At 38.6% G+C, this 22,299-nt stretch overlaps 1 protein-coding gene across 1 annotated transcript in view; it reads left to right on the plus strand.

Annotated features, from left to right (window-relative positions):
• LOC133874897 (putative callose synthase 8) overlaps window positions 1–9,475 on the plus strand; it is a 34,991-nt gene extending 25,516 nt beyond the window's left edge. Inside the window, exons 34-41 of the mRNA XM_062312799.1 lie at window positions 1,262–1,381; window positions 1,453–1,568; window positions 6,410–6,493; window positions 6,737–6,849; window positions 6,927–7,156; window positions 7,680–8,528; window positions 8,753–8,938; window positions 9,019–9,475. Of these exons, the coding sequence (XP_062168783.1) occupies window positions 1,262–1,381; window positions 1,453–1,568; window positions 6,410–6,493; window positions 6,737–6,849; window positions 6,927–7,156; window positions 7,680–8,528; window positions 8,753–8,938; window positions 9,019–9,249 (1,929 nt within the window). The 3' untranslated portion in view covers window positions 9,250–9,475. The remainder of the gene's footprint in view (window positions 1–1,261; window positions 1,382–1,452; window positions 1,569–6,409; window positions 6,494–6,736; window positions 6,850–6,926; window positions 7,157–7,679; window positions 8,529–8,752; window positions 8,939–9,018) is intronic.
• Window positions 9,476–22,299: the final 12,824 nt, after the last annotated feature.

Consider the following 22,299-nt stretch of genomic DNA (forward strand, 5'->3'; position numbering starts at 1 on the left):
AATATTGTGATTGACATAAAAAACCTAAAAGGAGATTTTTTAGCTACCTAGCCTAAAATAAGACAAATTCTAGTTACCTCACCATTGGCATTCTGGTGTAGGACCGTTCACTCCTACCTCCCTCTTGATAATTTATTTATTACAAGCAGCACAAACTACAAAGCTCACAAGTTCTTGCTACAATTAACTAGGTTAAACTGTATTTACTGTTCCCAATATATAGAGTAGGATTCACGAGTTCTTGCTACAATTAACTAGGCTAAACTGTACTTTTTTTCCAAAAAAGAGGGTGGGTTCTAATTTAGTTCTTATATTTTAAGAACTCTCCATTCTGCCCCTGAAAGTTTATAATTTTATACAATATGGTCCTTCTGACTATCAGATTGATGATGCTGTTATGAAAATTGATGATGTGGCAAACATTCAGATGAGCCAACTCATTCATTTCTGTGGCAGCATCGTCATCAATTTGAATAGAATAAATACATGGCTTAAATTTAGGATTTCAATGGCAAAATTTGAACTTCTTGAAAACTAGGGGATATAGAACCTACTCTATATTTTAAGGCCAAGCCTATAGTTCAGCCATTTAACAAATATAACAAATCTGCTGCATCAATAAGTCGCCAGTACATCAGAACTTCAAAATCAACTTGTAGTGGTACTTTTCGTTAAAGTACCCCCCCACAACCCACTCCACATGGACATTGTGTGATTCGTAGACCAGCTTTCCCAGCTTATTAACCAACAGATACACCGAAATTTTGGAAATATTGACTCTACATTTACAGGTAGAACATCCTTGATGTGCAAAGCACTCATGTTGTTGAGGACTAGCATCATGAAAGAGGCATTCAGCTCTTCTCAAAGGTCTCTGCATCCTTGAACTTTGGAAAAAAAATATTAATGTCATGCTTTACCACTGGCCAGCATTTTCACATCTAGTACTATACCAAAAGATTCTCACAGCTTCATAAACTGGCAATTATCAATTCTGAACCATGGAAGAAAATGTGTTACCAGACATTGGCAATTATTGATTAACAATGTATTAATTTATAGGGGCACCCTTGTGGAATATGAACTTGCATAGCAGATTGCAATTGCATTCCTATCAATGAACCAAGCATTAGAGTTGTTTACTTCAAATTAAATGCATAAGTGCATCCTAGTAGTTAATCTATTATTAGAATTCTTTATTAAATCTAATAACATATATACATCAGCATTCAATTGTTGAATATGTTTTTATCTTTTATAGGTAATATATTGCATAAAGCTTCCTGGTCCACCAGATATTGGAGAAGGAAAGCCTGAAAATCAAAACCATGCCATAATCTTCACTCGTGGTGAAGCTCTCCAAGCAATCGACATGAACCAAGTAGGCTCCTTCTCGAGTAACTAAATGATTAATCATGTCCATGTTTGTTCTTATGGTGTCTGTTTTTTCAGGATAATTATTTGGAAGAAGCACTCAAAATCAGAAATCTTCTGCAAGAATTTCGTCAGCACGAAGGAGGGAAGCCCCCTACAATACTTGGTTTGAGGGAACACATATTCACAGGAAGGTTAGATTCTCCAGTCTCATATGATACACTTACTACATCAAGTGGCTAAGTAGTGAATACCCATATAATGGAAATCTGAGTGGGGTTGACTGAGTCAGATAAGTTAGTCCAAGAGGTGTACAGCACATTAAGTTAAAATTCATAAAAAAAAAAAAAAAAAAAAAGTTTTGGGAGTTGAAGAGATATACAAACATGAATAGTCTTTTGAATGAATATGTTGCGTATTAAAGGGCTCATTTGAGAGTGGAAGGTTGACTTGGTGTGTTTGATGGAGACAAAAATGGAAGTCATTACTAGAGAGGTGGTTCGAAGTTTATGGGGCTATCAACATGTGGATTGGTGTTATATGCGGGCTAGTGGGGCGTCAGGTGGGATTCTGATTATGTGGGATAGGAGGGCTATGGAGAAGGTGGATGAATGTGTGGGACGGTATACTTTAGCTGTTTCGTTGCATAACGCCGATGATAGTTTTATGTGGGCATTTGGGGGTGTGTATGGGCCTAATGATGATGGGGAGAGGAGGGTGTTGTGGGATGAGATGGCTGGATTGATGAATTGGTGGGATAGGCTGTGGTGCTTTGGGGGAGATTTCAATGTGGTGCGGTTTCCGAGTGAGCGATCGGGAGTTGGTGGTTTTTCTGCTGCTATGGAAGATTTCTCGGATTTCATTCATGGGCAGAGTTTGGTGGATATTCCTCTCCAAGGAGGGCAGTACACTTGGTCCAATAATCAGGCATGGTCTAAAATTGATAGGTTTCTATTGTCTCCGGAGTGAGAAGAACATTACCCTGATGTGTCACAAAGTCGTTTGCCTAGACTTTTATCGGACCATTTCCCCTTGATGTTGGATTGTGGTACGGAAAGAGAAGGGAAAAGATACTTCAAATTTGAAAACATGTGGCTCAAATCCGATGGCTTTGTGGAACATGTGCAACGTTGGTGGGAGTCTTATGATTTTCATGGTTTACCGAGTTATGTGCTGGCAAACAAGTTGAAAGCTTTAAAGGTAGACTTGAAGAAATGGAATGCAAAGGTTTTCGGTGATGTGGGGAAGAAGAAGAAAGAGTTATTGGAAGGTATTAAAGAGTTGGAGTGCTTTGAAGAAGTTCGGGGGCTAGTGGAGGAGGAGCGGATACGGAAGTCAGACATGATTAGGGAGTTGGAAAAAACATTACTGATTGAGGAGGTTAATTGGAGGCAAAAATCTCGGGCTCTGTGGCTGAAGGAAGGGGATAATAACACAAAATTCTTTCATCGGGTGGCTAATTCGCATCGAAGGTACAATTATGTGGGAGCTTTGAGGATCAATGGGGCTTTGTCTACCGATCCGGTGGAAATTAAGGGTCATATTGTGAATTATTATGACACATTATACACTGAGCAGAGTTCGTGGTGGCCTAGGGTGGATGGGATTTCTTTCTCTTCCATTGACGCAGATGAGTGTCTCTGGTTAGAACGAGCCTTTGAGGAGCAGGAGGTGTGGGAGGTGGTGAGGGACATGAACGGGGATAAGGCACCGGGTCCAGATGGTTTTTCTATGGCCTTCTTTCAGAAATGTTGGGGGATTCTCAAAAAAGATATTATGGCGGTTTTTTCAGAATTTCATAATAGTAGCCAGTTTGAGAGGAGTTTGAATGCAACTTTTGTTTCCCTTATTCCTAAGAAGACGGATGCGGTGGAGGTTAAGGACTTTAGGCCTATCAGTTTGGTGGGAGGGGTCTACAAAATTATTTCTAAGGTTCTTGCTAACAGGCTCAAATCATTGTTGGGGAAAATTATTTCGAGCTCTCAGAATGCTTTCGTTGGTGGACGGCAAATTTTGGATTCTGTTCTTATTGCTAATGAATGCCTGGATAGCCAAATACGGTCAGGGGAGGCCGGGTTATTGTGCAAACTGGATTTGGAAAAAGCATATGATCACGTGAATTGGGATTTCTTACTTTACATGCTTCAGAGGTGTGGGTTTGGGGAGAAGTGGAGGGAATGGATTTATTTTTGCGTTTCTACTGTAAAATTTTCCATTTTGGTTAATGGCTCCCCTACAGGGTTCTTTAAGAGCTCGCGGGGGATTAGGCAAGGTGATCCTCTTTCTCCTTTGCTGTTTGTGGTGGTTATGGAAGCGCTTAGCAGGATGTTGAATGCGTCTATGATCCAAGGTTTGCTGTCGGGTTTCTCGGTGGGCATCAGGGATAGTGAAGCTTTAGTGGTGAATTATTTGCTGTTTGCGGATGATACCTTAATCTTTTGTGGAGCACAGGCCGAACACGTTTGAAATTTGAGATGTACCTTCCTTTGTTTCGAAGCGGTGTCAGGGTTGAGGATCAATTTAGGCAAATCTGAAATGGTCCCTATTAGCGAGGTGGAAGATGTGGAGTCTTTGGCACATATTTTGGGCTGTAGAATTGGGTCTCTGCCGATGACCTATTTGGGTATGCCGTTGGGGGCGCCGTTCAAATCTATTTCTATTTGGAATGAGGTTATTGAGAAGGTGGAACGAAGGTTGGCCGGCTGGAAGAAACTTTATTTATCCAAGGGTGGTAGGGTGACGTTGATTCACAGTACTCTCTCTAGCATTCCTACATATTATTTATCTCTGTTCCCTATTCCTGTGAGTGTAGCTAAGAAGTTGGAGTGGCTCCAAAGGGAGTTTCTGTGGAGTGGTATGGGGGATGAGTCTAAATTTCATTTAGTAAATTGGCATCGTGTCTGTGCTCCAATCAAGGCTGGTGGATTGGGCATTCGTAATGTTATTAAGTTCAATCATGCCTTATTGGGGAAATGGGTCTGGAGGTTTTCTCAGGAACGCGATGCGTTGTGGAGATCAGTGATTGAGGTGAAGTATGGGAGTGTGAGGGGAGGTTGGTGTTCACTACCGGTGACGGGACCCTATGGTGTCAGTGTTTGGAAGTTTATTCGAAGGGGGTAGGATAATTTTGCGAAGTATTTGCGTTTTGAGGTGGGTGATGGGTCTCATATTCGTTTCTGGCATGATGTATGGTGTGGGGATAGGCCTCTCAAGCTCTATTATCCAGCTTTGTTTACTATCGCGCGTTCTCCTGATGCTTGGGTGGTGGATAACTTGTCGGTGGTAGGAGGTGTGACTCATTGGAATGTTCTCTTTACGCGCTATGCTCAGGATTGGGAGGTGGAGATGGTGATGTCCTTCTATGAACATTTATACTCTATTCGGGTTTGGCATGGGGAGGTTGATAGGGTGGTGTGGACTCTTTCTAAGAGGAGGAATTTTGAAGTGAAGACTTTCTATAGAGCTTTAGTTTGTCACGAGGCGGCTTATTTTCCATGGAAGGGTATATGGCGTGTTAAAGTTCCAAAGCGGGTGGCGTTCTTTGTTTGGACTGCGGCTTTAGGAAAGATTTTAACTCATGACAATTTACGTAGGCGTGGTATTGTGGTGGTAGAGTGGTGTGTTATGTGTAAGAAGCATGGGGAATCCGTTGATCACCTTCTTCTTCATTGTGACGTGACTCGGGTTGTTTGGAGTTCTTTTTATAACTTGTTTGGGGTGGAGTGGGTTATGCCTAGTAATGTCTTGGATTTATTGAGTGGGTGGGGTACTTTGTTGGGTCGTGGTACTGTTAATCGGATTTGGAAGCAGGTTCCTTTATGTGTTTTGTGGGGCCTGTGGCGTGAGAGAAATTCTAGGCTTTTTGAGGATGTGGAGGTTCCGGTGGGGGTTCTTTGTAGAAATGTGCTTCATATGTTATATCTTTGGGTGTCGGTGCATAGCCCGGGTAGTATGTCGTTTGCTGATTTTTTACTTTCTTGTTCGTTCATTTCCTCTAATTAGGGGCTCTTTTTGTATACTTCCTGTGTACTAAGGTTGCGCCCTTTTGCGCTTTTTAATGAATTTTTACTTATAAAAAAAAAATATATATATATTGTTCTTACACATGTTACTCAACAAATTCTATGACACCCATTAATCTCGTGATAAGTTCACTAAAAATGTATAAATTCTTGCTATGGTTTAAAGCTTCTCCAACCATATGATGGATTCCATGAATTTTTAGGTATATAAAATATTTACAGAAAATGCCCAGGAGTAATATCTATGATTTTGAGCAATATAACATCAACAGAAGGTTTTTCCCTTTCCACTTTTTAGTAAATCCTTATTCCTACTTTTTTTTTCTTCTTCCTCTTCTCCTGTGCTTTCTTTTTTTTCTTTTCTTTTTTCAATTTTTTCTTTTCTTTTCTCACTTTCTGCAAAGCATTACATCATACATAAGCGAACTTTGTTTCTGAAAAACCACGTCTGATTACTAGGCATTCAAAAAAACCTTGCTATACGATCACTTCTGATGCAGGACTTACAGATGCTGACACTAGCTTGTATATGAACACCTAAGTTGCCATCATTAGGCTTCCAAATGAATTGATTTCTGATTTCTGGACCTGGAAAATTATGACCTAGACTGTTTACCTGTCTAAAATTTGATCTGGTTTGAATGAGTTATGAAATGGACTGAAAAAAAAAAAAAAAAAAAAAAAAAACTTAATAATGATTCCTTTGAAAATGTGCTTTTTTTTTTTTTCTTTTTTTTTTTTGCAGAGATGTTTTTCATACTCTATGATATTGTGAACTGTTTATGGATAAGCTTCTAATTGCATAAGAAACTTCTTGCCAAAGTTTGGTTGCGATTCTGAACATTTGTGCAAGAAAGAAAGCCAATGGACATCAGATTATGTAATGAAAATATCACCAACACGCATTTGTGCTATTTCAAATAATATACATGAAAAATCATTTTATCTCTGAGATTTGTATCAGCAATTTTAGAACTTATATGCTGAGACTTATATTTTCTCCTCCACTGCAGTGTGTCTTCTCTAGCATGGTTCATGTCATATCAGGAGACCAGCTTTGTCACCATTGGTCAACGGCTTCTTGCCAGTCCTCTCAGGTAAGGGATGCATTGTTTCTGTGGGCTCATTCTTAAAAGATAAAGCAACTACTGAAAGTCTTTGTCCATGTCAATGTGCTTGCATGTGCTCATCTGTATGTCTGTTTGTTGAGTTGAATATTTGCCTGGTATGTCAACTAAGCTTAGTCCCATCACTTTAAGGTTCACAAATTTGCACTCTACTGCTCTTTACCTATGTGCTCCTGCTTAGTTCTCATTCCTGTGATTTTGATCTAATATCAGGGTACGATTCCACTATGGACATCCAGATGTATTTGACAGGGTCTTTCACATAACAAGAGGCGGCATAAGCAAAGCATCCAAAACAATTAACTTAAGCGAAGATGTTTTTGCTGGTAAGAATTACTGTGATTTAGATTCTTACCCTATAGCCAATGTTAATTCACAACTACATACATCTGGTCTTGTGTAGGATTTAATTCTACTTTACGGCGGGGATGTATTACATACCATGAGTACCTGCAAGTTGGCAAAGGCCGTGATGTAGGCCTAAATCAGATCTCAAAGTTTGAAGCCAAGGTAGCTAATGGAAACAGTGAGCAAACCCTAAGTCGTGATATATACCGCCTTGGACATCAGTTTGATTTCTTCCGGATGCTATCTTGTTATTTCACAACCATTGGGTTTTACTTCAGTAGCCTGGTAAACCTTCCAAACTTCCAAAAACAGTCCTTTCTTTCTTTTAGCATAAGTGAACTGATAATCTATTAAATTTTTTGTTGTGCATGACTTCACTTACAAAAATGATGTATCTATTAACTCAATCTTGAATACGAGATGAGATATAATCTATGAATTTACAAGGAAAATAGACTTGACAGGCACATGATAGATGGAAAAAAAAATAATAAAAAAAAATAAAAAAATTGAAAGCTTCTAATTATTTAATCAGAGTTCCCTTATATTAATAACTAATTGAGTTGCCAATGTCCTTGATGAAGTGTTTTTTTTTTCTATCATATATGCAGATGTCTTGCATTATTGGGAAATGATCCCTTGCAATGTTTAAGTTGTGGATTCTGCTAAAGTTAATGTTTAAGGATTTTTTTTGGTTTTTAATTTTTCATGTCAAGTCGGAACAACATTCTTAGCTGATGCTTTTTCTTTCACTTGTGATATGTAATATTTTTGTGGTTAACTTGAAATTTGCTTTACAAATCCACAGATATCAGTGATTGCAATTTATGTGTTCCTCTACGGACAGCTATACCTTGTTCTTAGTGGTTTGGAGAAAGCACTTCTTCTTGAGGCTAGAGTAAGGAACATACAATCCTTGGAAACAGCTCTTGCCTCCCAGTCATTTATACAGCTTGGTCTCCTAACAGGCTTACCAATGGTGATGGAAATTGGACTTGAGAAAGGGTTTCTTACTGCCCTCAAAGATTTTGTCCTCATGCAATTGCAGCTGGCTGCTGTTTTTTTCACTTTTTCCCTCGGAACAAAAACTCATCACTATGGCCGAACAATTCTGCATGGGGGTGCTAAGTACAGACCCACTGGGCGTAAGATCGTCGTGTTTCATGCTAGCTTCACGGAAAACTACAGATTGTATTCAAGAAGCCACTTTGTTAAAGGATTTGAATTATTGCTCTTGTTGATTGTCTATGATTTGTTCAGGAGGTCTTACCAGAGCAGCATGGCTTATGTGTTAATCACTTATTCCATTTGGTTCATGTCAATCACTTGGCTGTTTGCACCGTTTCTTTTTAATCCCTCTGGGTTCAGTTGGGGGAAGATAGTAGATGACTGGAAAGATTGGAATAAGTGGATCAGGCAGCAGGGGGGTATAGGAGTTCAACAGGATAAAAGTTGGCAATCTTGGTGGGATGATGAGCAAGCTCATCTTCGTCAGTCAGGGATGAGTTCTAGGTTAATTGAAATACTTCTTTCTCTTAGGTTTTTCATTTATCAGTATGGTCTCGTCTATCACCTTGACATCTCCCAACAGAGCAAAAATTTTCTGGTTTATGTGCTTTCATGGGTTGTGATTCTTGGGGTGTGCCTATTAGCCAAGGTAATTCATACCATTACCTTCAACTGGAGATTTTGTTTATATGCTTTTAGGTGATCTACTTGCATAATATGCATTTGTTTATGTGAAGTGCAGCTCATAGTCTCAAAAGTTACTTTGGTTGAAGTTACTCAAGTTCTTTAGCCTTACTTTTTTGCTTATACTAGATGCTACAGAAGTCCATTGATTTGCTTGAGTAAATAACAGAATTGGAACATACTATGCAGGCAGTCAACCTGGGAAGGCAACTGTTCAGTGCTAGATATCACCTGTGGTTTAGACTATTCAAAGTATTCCTCTTCCTGGGTGTCCTGTCCATTATAATTATTCTTTCCAATGTCTGTGATCTATCTTTTATGGACTTAATTGTGTGCTGTCTGGCATTTGTGCCTACTGGATGGGGTTTGATACTGGTAAGCATAGTTGAAGAAAATTTATTCTTTTTGGACATCTATCCCCGGTTCCTTTTCGACTAATACTTTTGTTTCTTCAGATTGCACAAGCTGTGAGGCCGAAGATAGAGAAGACTGGACTCTGGTACTTCATCCGTGTACTTGCTCAAGCTTATGATTATGGAATGGGTGTTGCTCTCTTTGCACCCATAGCTATTTTGGCGTGGCTCCCAATTATATCTGCCTTCCAGACTCGTTTCCTTTTCAATGAGGCGTTCAATAGACACTTGCATATCCAACCAATTCTTGCGGGGAAAACGAAGCACAAATAATTTTTTCGAAAGCCAATGATGAGTTTATAGTATATATGTACCATTGATGAGTTTTTAATGTATATATGTAAAGTCAAGTTAATATTGATAAATCCTCATATTGTTAGAAGAATTACATAATATTCTACTGATTCATATATATTGCCTAATTTAAATTATAGAGATACAAGTTTAAATGTCAAAAAGCTTATTTTATTTCTTGCGGATAATTTGTGGCGCCCCCAAATCCCTATCTTACAAAATAGTTGATTTATGGGAACACCTCTCTTATCTATAAGGTTGAGTGGGGAATGCAATTAAAATATTTCTGGATGGTTTTTTTTTTTTTTTTTTTTTTTGGAACCATACCATAACTATCGTCACCAAAACATAATTTCATCATACCATTTTTTGGGTTTTGTGTTGGCGAATTTAGTGTCAAAACTAGTGTGGTTGTAGGTTCTTGTTAGGATGTTAAGTTAGTTATGCAATTAGAGTTGAAGTTGTGTGAAATCCTCAAGTATAGAGGCTGCTGATCGAAGGCTGATCAATAGATGATTGAACGAGGTTGCATTGAATTTCAAAGAAAAGAATTCTAGAGAGGCGCGGTTGATAGATGATTGATATCTGTTCGAATGAAGACTTCAAGAAGATCAAGAATTGAGCTCTCAAAAGGTTCGAGCGCAACGCGGTCGATACATGTTTAAAAGAGCCTTGATCACTATCTGATCGATACATGTTCAAATGAAGATGTTTCACAATGAGCCACAGAGACGTCTGGTGGATGCTCGGTCGAAGTTCGTTTGAATGTCGTTGCTAAGAAATCTGTGAAACTCTAGCACGTGTTTGAACGCGTCATTAAGCCTCTCGAACGTTGCGATTTGAGAGAGTGCTTTTTCTCCAACCGACTTTCATCTAAACATCAGATTTTCTCAAGGGCTGTATGAGGACTTATATGCACGATTTTCAGTGAGGAGAGAGCCTATTGTTTTTGGTGCTAAAAAAGAACTTAGTTCCTTGTGCTTTCAAGTTAATCTCGCTTAGAGTTTTGATTAAATCATAGCAAAATTCTCAAAAAGCCTTCAGCCACTGGAGTTCCAGGATTGCAAGAGGAACCTCAATAGAAGAATTGCCTAGAGGTTCTTGAGCTACTACGATAGAAGCAAACGGGTCATTTGCTTGGTACAAGTGAGGTGTCCGTTACAAAGGTTCTGTAAGTGTGTCCAACTTGTAATTAAATTTTTCTATAGTGGATAATGTTATGGGTTTAGCTCTCCCGGAGTGATTTTACCTTTAAAGAGTTCCACTTCCTCACCCTAAATTCTTGTGTTCAATGATTTTTTGATTTTATTATATTTGATAATTGTTTGCGTGGTTGCTATATTTTTTTAATTAGTTGTTCCATTTCCTTCCCTCTGGGTGTTGTTTGAAGTCGATTGAGAAATTTCAACTGGTATGACAGCGGGGTTCACTCTTTACTGATTAACTTTCTGATTGTAATCTCTATCCCCCTATCATCAATGTCTCGGTGTCAATCACAATCTCTTAATGAAACTCTATACTTTAATGGTAACAATTATGCTTATTGCAAGGTTCGCATGAAAGCGTTCCTAAAATCCTTATACGAATGCATGTAGAATTCTATTGAAAAAGGCTGCAAACAACCAACAACTGCTGTTGAAACGTGGTCCAAGAATGAATTTTGAAAGAACCCAAGGAATGGTTCTAACCCCAATAAAAGACAATCAACCAATAAATATCACAGTAATAAAATTACTTGAAACTAAATCACACAAACACACAACCACAAACACAAAAGTATAAAAACCCTTTGCTTACGAAGTGGAAAAATCCTTTAAACGCATCAAAGGTATAAAAAACTACTCTGGGGCAGCCAAACTCGAGACATCTCTATAGAAAAGATCCAGATTACGAGATAAGAGAAAACTTAGAACACTTTGCAATATCCTATTTCTTGTAAGAACTAGCCACATGCTAGCCGCCGAGCCCTCCAATCTTCTAACAATGCATCTCCTTATTGATCCTTTGGTAGACTCTTCTTCGAACAATGGTTTGTGTATGGTTTATTGGTTAAAATTGTTAGTTTTTTATTGGCTGTATTCTGTTGAAAAAATTACTATCATGTAATGTTGTTCTTTTCACAGGGATGCCGTATGTTTTAGAGTCTTCAGATATTTAGAGTTTATTTCTCTAAGATGGGAAAAGCCTTATTTTGACAAGTTCCAGTGTCACAAGTGAAAATTAAATAGGTTTCTAATTTTAACAAGTGTGTACAATAGTGTGCAACAAAATATCAAAATGCAGAATTAAAAGAGACATATTTTGTTGACGAAGTGGAAACTCAGTTAAGAGAAAAACCACTCCGGGGCAGCCAAACCCAGGATATCCACTATTCAAAAGACAAAACTAGTTACAAAGCAGTAGCACTCACATAACCTTATGCAGTGGTCGTACCTTAAACTCTGATGTGTAACCCAACACGAACGCCTCACAACCAAGTCACCTACTTAAATGAGTCTTCAATGGAATCCTTTACCTTAGGGCCAACCCCTAAGATAGACTTCAATTCAGCACAACAATAGAACTTGGCAATGGCTTGAGAGAGACTAACTCAGCACAATAACTCTAAACTATAACTCTCTAAGCACTACGAAATTCAATACCGAATTCTTACAATTCTCATGCCTAGGGGCCACTATTATAGGCTACAGGTTCAAATGAGCGTCTAGCTTGGAATACCTAGGCCCTGTTCGGACGGTAGATATAAGGCGCCCGGACGGAAAACTGTGCTATCGGCTTTCCAAATTTCGCAGAAATTCTTTCCTGAATTGAGTCGTGTCCAGACGGTGTTGCCCTGTCGTCTAGACTGTCGCACGTTAGCTACACACAATTTCCATATCAAGGCTTGGGGCATCCGGACCATAACAGCTGTCGTTCGGACAGTTGATCTGATGCACGCAATTTCCATATATAAAGTTTGAGCGTCCGGACCATGAATACTGTCGTCCGTACATCTGGATTTTGAATGCACGACTTGCCTTATGAATGAGCGTGTCCGGACGGGAACACACATCTTCCAAACAGTTGCAGCTGTCTTCCGATATCTGTGTTTTGAAAAGAAATTCCATAGCTGATGGAACACTGGACAGCATCCGGACATGCTGCTGAGACGTCAGGACGGATGCAAGTTGGAGCAGTTCAAAGCTTCTCAACACAGAGGAAGGTCCGGACTGAAAGGCCTTATAGTCCGGATAGAATATCACGTCGTCCGGATAGTTGCAAGGAAACTGAATTTAGCTGCCTTGAAATCCACATAGAGTCTTCTTAAAGAACAAAACAAAAGTGTAGACTCTGGGAAAAGCAGCTTCCCTGTATAAAAAGCATGATTACACAGAAGTGATTTTGTCCAACAAAATGTAGCCAATTACTCACCAACAAGAAGCATGAAGAAGGCTATTTTAGAAGTTCCAAGAAGATTCTATGCAGATTCCAACTCAGAGAACTCGGATCCCAAGATTTTGTCCCTCTGTATAGAATTCGGATGCTCATCAGTCAGCAACATCCGTCCGGACAACGTAGTAATACCGTCCGAACTCCCATCAGTGTCTAGAAGCTTCGAATAATTCAAGGTTACATCCATTCGGACGATTCAAGTGCATCCGTCCGGACGATGTGACAATACCGTCTGGACGCTAGTTAGTGATCGAAAAGTAAAAGGATTTCCTTCGCAGACACAGATATGGGATGACAACTGCAACCATCCGGATGCTATCCTTAATAAGGCAAGACGTGGAAAAGAATTACTGTCGGCCAAACGTTAGGGCAACACCATCTGGATGCCAGTCCTTATTATGAAAATTGCATACAGCTAAAGTGCGACCATTCGGACGCTAGAGCAACATCGTCTGGAAGCGACCTTATTCAAGAAAGAAATCAGCACTTTATGGAAAGACGGTTGCATAGTTCACCGTTCGGATGGCCTCAACTTGCGTCCGTCATCCACCTAGAGAAATCCGAATCAGAGTCGATTTTGGTCTTCGTAAGCCTATAAATAGAGGCCTTTAGGCATTTATTATTTATAGAATTCGGTATTGAATTTTATATAGCTTAGAAAGGATGCTTAGGGAGATTTGAAGATTTGCTAGCTCTCTAGCTGTTGCCAGTGTGTGATTTGATCAGCTGTGAAGTCTATCTTAAGGATGAGCCCTAAGGTAAAGGATTCCATTGAAGACCCCTTCAGGTAGGTGTTGTACAAATTTTAATACTCGCAAGCGCACAAGTCGTTTGCAATATAGTGTGTGCAAGTGCGAGATCGAATCTACAGGGAATTGTGTTGCAAAAATCAATTTCTAACTAAACTAATTCTATCTTAACCTAGTTCCAATTTTTTGTATTTTGATGGAAAATAATTAGCTAAAATAAAATTGAATAAAGACAATTAATAAAAAGCACTAAGGTTTTAGAATCCATCTCGCCAAATCAAAGCATATATTTTCATATTTGTTCATACATCCTATGCATGATCTAATTTTCATAAAATTACTTATTGAAAAATTGAATGAATCCATCATTTCTACAAATCACAATGAATATTCAGTTTAATTCAAAACCATCCAATGTATCCGTTTGATTAACAAATCACAATGGATATCCAAATTAAACTAAAATATTCAATGTATCCGTTGGATGAAACACATTGAATATCCAATGTTTGCACATATATTAATCGAAATAATCAATTAAAAGAGTTTTAATCCTTTAATTTGAATGAACATACATTCGGATTATACGAACTAAACAAGAAAATACGAAATCTAATAAAAGGCAAGGCTTCATGTTCAACCTTAGTTGAAGAATTAGCCTCTCATGGCTAAAAATAAAATACTAACTTTTATTAAGAACATAAAAATAAAAATAAAAAATCTAATAAAAGAAAATGTTGCAAGAAAATGGAAGTTGTCATCTGCCGCCTATGTACAAAAGAGGCTCACGCCTCCACCCCCCCTTTACAAGAGAAAAAGTAAAATATATATACTGCAGGAAATAGGGTATTCAGTGCTTCTTTAAGAACATGTCTGTGTCTTCTCAAAATTTTGCGGCGCACGTCATGTGTTTTAGGTTAGTCTTGTGCAGATCAGCTGCCTACTGCCCACCGGCCGCCCACCATCTTTCACCGCGTCGACATCAAGCTGCCACCAACAACTAGAGGCCGGTCGGCGGTACAGATTTTGCCTACCGACGTCGGTTTGGTCGGTAGGAGAAATGGATTCCGGGAAGTCGGTTTCGCACCGACCGAACTAACAATCTTATTTCTATAAAAAAATATTATATAATAAAAATGATACCGTTTTGCGTTTACAAAGAGTAAAACACACGCCTTCTTAGTTTAGAAGTTCTCATTCAACTGAATTAGAACTTTCCTCGCCGCATCCTATATATTCATCACTTAGAAAAAGCTCAAAAACCTAACCTAACTTGAAACTTTCATAAACACGCCTTCTTCGTTCTTCCATTCTCTCTTGCTGTTGCCAAATTCTGAAACTCATTCCCTCTCAATCTCTTGCCGAGCCGTGACGTAGTTTGAAGGTAACAGAAGCCTTTCTTCTTTTATGCTTTATTTCTTCTTCTTCTTCTTTTTAAGTTTTATGTCTTATTTTTTATTTACGTGTATTTGGTATTGAATTTGAAGTTTAACTATGCATACTTTTTAAGACTGACACGTCTTAGGTGTAAGGGTTGAGCTTTCCAATCCACCTTTTTTTGTTCTTGTCTCATTCACCAACCATCAACTATGCATCAATGTTACTCTAAAAAAGAAGAAGAAGAAGAAGAAAGAGATAAAAAAATAAAAATAAAAATAAAAAATAAAAAGAAAAGAAAAGAAAAGAAAAATATGCAGCAATGTTTGACTCGTCCATGACTCTAGAAACTTTCTTGTATTTTACTTTTCTTTTCTTTTAATAATACATGAGTATTGAGCATCATACACGAGACTGACACACTATTATCTTTGGAGCTGTGCGACGTGGGCGACTCTGGATGCGTGCAAGTCTCAAAGTATTTTTCCTTTCCACGCAATGTCAATCCCTCACACAGTGTGTCAAATTGTCAATCTCAATTTTTTTTTTCTTTTTCTTTTTTGGTCATGAACTAACTATGAACTAACCATGGCTTTGTGTTAAAGGGCTTAAAGCAGTACATCTTGTGATATTGTGTTAAAAGGCTTAAATATTCTTAATTTATTGTTAACCCATAACTTTGTGTTAAAGCAGTACGACATGTTCTAACAGTAAATATTGTTAATCAATATTGATCTACTGATTTTTATTTTTTATTTAGCTTGTATTTTATAGCTTATTTTAATGATTTTCTAGTGCATCATGTTTCCCTGTGTACTTAACTGTACTTTACATTTTTTAATGATATTTTTCTTACTTCAAAAATAAAATAAAATAGTGTATCAGGTTTGTTCACCATGATAAAGAATACTATTAATTTTTAGTTGTTAATCAATTACAGAAGGATTCACCTCTAGGCACACCTTCATTGGGTAGTGGTTCTTGTCATCTATCTTTTCCTCTGAACACTCTAGTGACTCCCATAGAGATTGAGGATACTCCAGTGACTCCCACAGAGATTGAGGATGTAGAAACATCTGCTGCTGGATATATGCCAGTTCGTGGTCATGGTCGTGGTTGACGACAACCACTTCCTAGGAAAAAAAGAAATGTTTCAAACAAATCTGCAGCATGGGACCATTTCACTAGAGATAAAAGTACCCCTAATGATGATCCCGTGGCACATTGCAATTACTATGGGACTCCCTATAAATGTCATCCAAAAATCAATGGCACCTCATCTATGCTGTATCATGTGAACTCATGCCAAAAGTACAAGAGCCTAAAATCTAAACAAGATAGGTCTTAATCTAAGTTCACTTTTGGGGCCGGGCAGGGTGGTAGTGGTAACAACCTCATGATTGCCAAGTATTTTGAGAAGGTTATTAGGGAGGCACTTTGTGAAATGATTATTGTTGATGAAATGCCTTTTATGACCGTGGAGGGAAAGGGATTTCAGAAATTACCCAGGGTTCTTGAGCCTTGATTTAAGGTTCTTTCTCGATATACAGTGATGAAGGACTGTGTCAAACTGTATATGAGGGATAAAAACATGTTGGTATTTTCGATTGGCTACATTCTGGATAAAACAAAAACACTTTATGTAATGGTTGCGTTTTAACAGGAAAATCGGTTTTCAATTCAGACAGTCGGTTTTCAACTAAGAATCTTCATGTATTCAGACATTAACTGTTCACAAGCTTCTAGAAGATATCCATGAAGAGTCCATTGCAAAAACCAAGACAAACCAGCCGGTTCCTGTGCAACCGTCCGGACGAGCCTTTGAAGGCGTCCAGACGCCCTGTAGTGTCTTATAGATAAACATTGAAGACGTCCGAACGTCAGATCAACACCGTCCAGACACTCGGTCAATCAGTATTCAACAAGGAGTTTGTTTTCAGAAATCGACACTGTTTGGGAAGTCTCTGCAATCCGTCAGGACGATGTCCAGTATTTGTAGACTGTCCGGACGACTCGGCAACAGGTCTGGATAGGATTAAAGGTATGACTACTACATAGGGTTATGTGAGTATGAGTGTCTTGTAACTAGCTTTGTTTTTGGATAGTGGATTTCTTGGGTTTGGCTGCCCCGGAGTGGTTTTTTCTCTTCATAGAGTTTCCACTTCTTAACAAATATCTTGTCTTATTTAAATCCGCATTTAAGATATTTGTTTACACACAAACACACACACTTGGTTTGTTTTAGAAGTCAATAAATATTTTCAATTGGTATCAGAGCAGGTTACACTTTTGTTTTAGATTTATTTCTTGAGTGTGATCCATGACTTCTTCTAACATAAATCTTCCTGAGTTCTCTGAACATGATTTTTATGATTTCTCTAAAGATACCCTTTGGATAGGTAAACTCTTTAAGAAATCCAATAGAGAACTCAAGAAGATTAAGCAAGAAAAAGAGTCTTTGTTTTTTACAATTATCTTAATCACATGTTTTGATTAACTCTTTGAAATCTGAGAATACCATGCCTTTTGATACGGTTGAATGGTTGATGCACTAGAGAATAAATTAAAAGAATCAGAGGATCTCTTGGAAAAATTCTCTAGTAATAATTTGAAAAGCATGCTTTGTATTCATACAGATATTTCTAACAAGCCTAATTTAATTGTTAATGATTTAAGTACTTCTACTTCACATGCTTTTGATTATGAATTAGATTCTATGGATATTAAGCCTGTGATAGAAGATACAGCTTGTTTAGATAATTCTTTCTTAAATAACAGTGTGAAGCCTAACTCCAAGGATTCAGGAACACAAGGTAAGTTTGTTCCTATTTGTCATCATTGTGGGAAGGTTGGTCATATTAGACCAAAGTGTTATCTATTAAAATCCCGCAAACCTTGGAAGAAGCAGGAGGATTCTAGAAAGGGCTTTATTGAGAAAACCTCTTCAGATAAATATGTTCCACCCCATAGGAGGCATATATCTCAAAGAGGTAAGGACGTTGTTATTTGTGAAAATGCTAATCTTAAATTGGCAGAGCCCTTCAAGAAGCATTTCAACAAACGAAATCAGCCTACCTGCTTTCATTGTGGTGTCTTTAGACACATCAGGCCACACTGTCCTCAGATCCGACATCAGCAGCCTCGAATCAGGAAAACAGAGCAAAAGACAGGTGAGTCTAGCTCTAAACCTTCCAAGTCTCATCATGCTTTTCGGCAACAATGACATTATCCTCAAAGGGGTTCTCCTTCTTGCTGTCAATGTGGTAAGTATGGCCACACCAAGGCCGAATGCTTCAGAATGAAGCCTCACAAGCCCAAGAAGAATCAGAGTAATGAAGGGCTTGTCAACATGATGAAGAGTGTCCTAGTCAGACTGATCAATTTGGACATGGCTCACACCCCTGCCTCACAGGTAGAGAAGGTATGAGTAAGGAAGGATGAGACCATTCACCCCTTGAGGGGGAGTGGACTCACCTAGTAGGTGAGGTCTCCCATGCCTAGGATTTTGGTTCCTAAATCCTAGTGCATGTCAGGTATGTTTGCATTGCATCTTTATATAATCTTATCTCATGAATGCTTTGCATGTTGCTGTGGAACCACCTTTTCTATCCCCATATTTTCTCTTGTTATCTTGAGAAACATTTGCAGATATTTTTTTTGTGGTTGACAGTTAAAGCACGTCGGGCGGCTACTTTTCTGTCTTGGTATTTCTTAACCTCTCTCCCTGAGAACAGGTTTGATTTTACCTTACATGCTAGGACTAGATGTTATTTCCTTTTCCATAAGCATGTCCTTGTTGTTTTTCTTTTTTATTGTTTTCAACAACAAAAAAAAAGGGAGAAGATGCAGAATTTTTATTTTTTGAGATTTGCTTTTTAGATATTGTATGTATTTTTTCCTGATATCTCAGTTCATTGTGCATTAATTGAGTTTGCTTATATATGATTGAGAGTTTATGTCTGATATTTGCTAAGTTTTCCTGTGCATCTTAATACTAGATAGTTGCTTTTCTCATGCAATGAAAAATTGTGCACTATCCAAAGCTCTTATAAGGTACATTTTTGCTCTCTGACTTTTAGCTTCTGGAAATTATAATGAGAGAGATTTTTTTTGCTAAGACGGTCAAATTGATCAACTCGCTAGTTGATCCTAGAACCCATAAATTCTGGCATTCTTTCAGGTTGCAGCACCAAGTGATAAAAAGCATTCAAAACTGAATAAATATGAATAAATAAAAAGATCCACTGCTTTTGTGCTATAAATCTTTTCTTGAACTTGTCCCTATAGAAACAATCAGTGACCCAATCATTGTGGAAATAGACGGTCACTAAAGGACAAAGTAAAAGAAAAGTTCTGCAGCTTAGGTGGAGTGTATCAGATGAGGGTGGCTAGGCCCTAGCAAAATAAGGTTTGACTTTTGACTGATCTAACATTGATTTTCTCTCTTATTTAGAAAATCCGGTTGCTAAGTCATATCAGTGAACTTCATACCTTATTGAGAAAGCTTTCACACACACACGCATTGCATGAGTTAAGTTTACTATTGAAAAATTTCTATCTACAGGGAAATTTTTGTGCTTATTGACTCTTAACTCTCAATTATATCTTGGTATATTTTTGAAATGTTATTTGACTGTTTTATCAGTTATTTATATATGCGTGTTCTGAAGCTAACGTTAGGAAAAAAAAAATTCTGCATATTTCCCTCTATTTTTCAGCTTCTAGTGTGAAGCGTCCGGATGGACATGTTCTTGCATCCGGACGCACTCGGCTTTGTCGATCTCTTATTTGACAACATACTGTCCAGGCGAGTATGTACCACGTCCGGACGCGAGTTTTTTGCTTTCTCTGCCAAACACACACACACACACTACTTTTTGCCTATTCTATCATGTTGTGTTATGTTTTCTCTCGGACTGATCCCGAGATTTTGGCATTCTCTGCACATCTTTTCTCATTCCCAAGTATTTCCTTTGACTTTCCTTATTCTCTTAAGCTTTGGTTCTTTTTAGAATATTTGAATCTTTAATTGACTATGATTTGAGAGATTGTGCATGAATATCTTTTTTTGTCTTTATGCTTGATGGATATTACTAATCTATGTCTTTTGGATTGCTATATCTACTTTTGTATTTCTTTATGCATCCAATTAATAGCCATCATAATACCACATTCTTTTTGAAACTAACAGGATCTAATATTTCCTTGTGGTGTTATTTTTGGATAGATTTCGGTTTAAATAATTTCAGGAATATGTTGTCCGGTGGCTTCCAGCATAGTGTCAGATAAAGGGTTCTTTGAAAAACATAGCAGTGTTGAAATCATATGTTCCAGAGATCTCAAATTTTAGATGAGCTCATTCCCCCTGCTCATACAGGGTCTTCTACAACCTTTTCCTCTAGATCTGCACCAGCTAGAGATTCAGGGCTGAATCTTCTTTATCATCTTGTAGACCACTTGTCTAGAGGATTTCTTTCTGCGGATGATCAGTTTTGGGCAAGAAGACTCAAGTGACTGGAACTTGTTAGTCTATAGTTTCCCAGCTTCAGGAGCTAGAAGCCAAAGTAGTTCAAATCCAACTTTTTATAAGGTTCTCACTCCGTTACTTGATTTAAGTGGATCAGCAGGATTTGGTACTTGGAGGATTTTTGTTCCTCTCTTTTGGGCCACTTGTAGACTTTTCTCTAGTTTCCTATTGTTTTGGATTTTAGAACGTTTTTGTCTGTGGATTTTATATACTCTGTTTTTCATTATTCTGTTGAGATATCAAAGGGGAGTATTTTAATACTGTGGTCTTTCTATACTCGGTTTACCCTTTGTCCCTTTGAGACAAAAAGGAGGAGTATTTTTTGTTTTGGACCGGGAATGTATTTCCAAACCGGTCAAGTGTTTTTGTCCCAGAATGGCCAAAGGGGGAGTTTGTTAGTATTTTTGATTGGCTACATTCTGGATAAAACAAAAACACTTTATGTAATGGTTGCGTTTTAACAGGACAATCGGTTTTCAATTCAGACAGTCGGTTTTCAACTAAGAATCTTCATGTATTCAGACATTAACTGTTCACAAGCTTCTAGAAGATATCCATGAAGAGTCCATTGCAAAAACCCAGACAAACCAACCGGTTCCTGTGCAACCGTCCTGACGAGCCTTTGAAGGCGTTCGGACGCCCCGCAGTGTCTTACAGATAAACATTGAAGACGTCCGGACGTCAGAGCAACACCGTCTGGACGCTCGGTCAATCAGTATTCAATAAGGAGTCTGTTTTCAGAAATCGACACTGTTTGGGAAGTCTTTGCAATCCGTCCGGACGATGTCCAGTATTTGCAGACCGTCCGGACTACTCGACAACACGTCCGAACGATATCCAGTAGTTCAGATAACTCCAGATTTTCGTTCGAACGCGGAAAGGATTTTAGCGAAGACCGTCCGGACGCTCGGTCAAGCCGTCCGGACGCAAACTTGATAAGGATAGAATTGCGCTGTTTCTGAAGGATATCACAGAAATTCGTTCGGACTTGGCAAACTTCCGTCTAGACGCTCGCCAGCCAGAGTCTGAATCTCAGCAGTTTTTGAGGTCTCTTGAAGCCTATAAATAGGGGGCTCTAGGTCTGTGTTTTGTACAGAATTCAACAGAGACTTCCATAATGCTTTGAGAGGGTGTTTAGGGAAAATCGAAGATCTGCTAGCTCTCAAGCCGTTACTAGTGTGTGCTCAAGTGTTCGTGTGAAGTCTATCTTAGGGGTTGGCCCTAAGGTAAAGAAATCCATCAAAAACCCCTTTCAATTGGAAATTCTGGTTTGGAAGCGTTCGTGTTGGGCTACACGTTAGAGTTAAAGGTATGACTACTGCATCGGGTTATGTGAGTACAAGTGTCTTGTAACGAGCTTTGTTTTTGGATAGTGGATTTCCTGGGTTTGGCTGCCCCGGAGTGGTTTTTTCTATTCATATAGTTTCCACTTCGTAACAAATATCTTGTCTTATTTAAATTCTGCATTTAAGATATTTGTTTGCACAGTTTACACACACTTGGTTTGTTTTAGAAGTCAATAAATATTTTCAAAACATACTGAAGAACATGTTTTTTACGACTGGTTAAAGGGTTTGCTTGACCACTGACACATGGACTTCAATTTAGAATGGGAAATGCTATAGAGGAGCCTTTTGTCCGTCCTTCATCAGCCGCTTTCCCACGTGGCAGTGGCATTTTATTAAAAAAAATTTGAAACCAAAATCACGGGTGGTTGAGAACAAAAACCATTTCCCCCCAAAAATTCTCCCCCCTTTCTCTTTCCCTCAAAACCAGCAAACCAAAACCATTGGCTGAAACAATTTCTCTCCCAGCTCTCTCACAGACCGACATCGGACCAGCAGACCGGGTTTCTCGACGACCCACCGACCAGCCGTCCCAGCTCTCCCTGTCGAACCCAGCAGACCGGCCCACCGACGACCCACCCGCCTAGCTCTGTCGGAC

Source organism: Alnus glutinosa, chromosome 8, assembly GCF_958979055.1.
Source record: "Alnus glutinosa chromosome 8, dhAlnGlut1.1, whole genome shotgun sequence".
NCBI classification, from domain to species: Eukaryota; Viridiplantae; Streptophyta; class Magnoliopsida; order Fagales; family Betulaceae; genus Alnus; species Alnus glutinosa.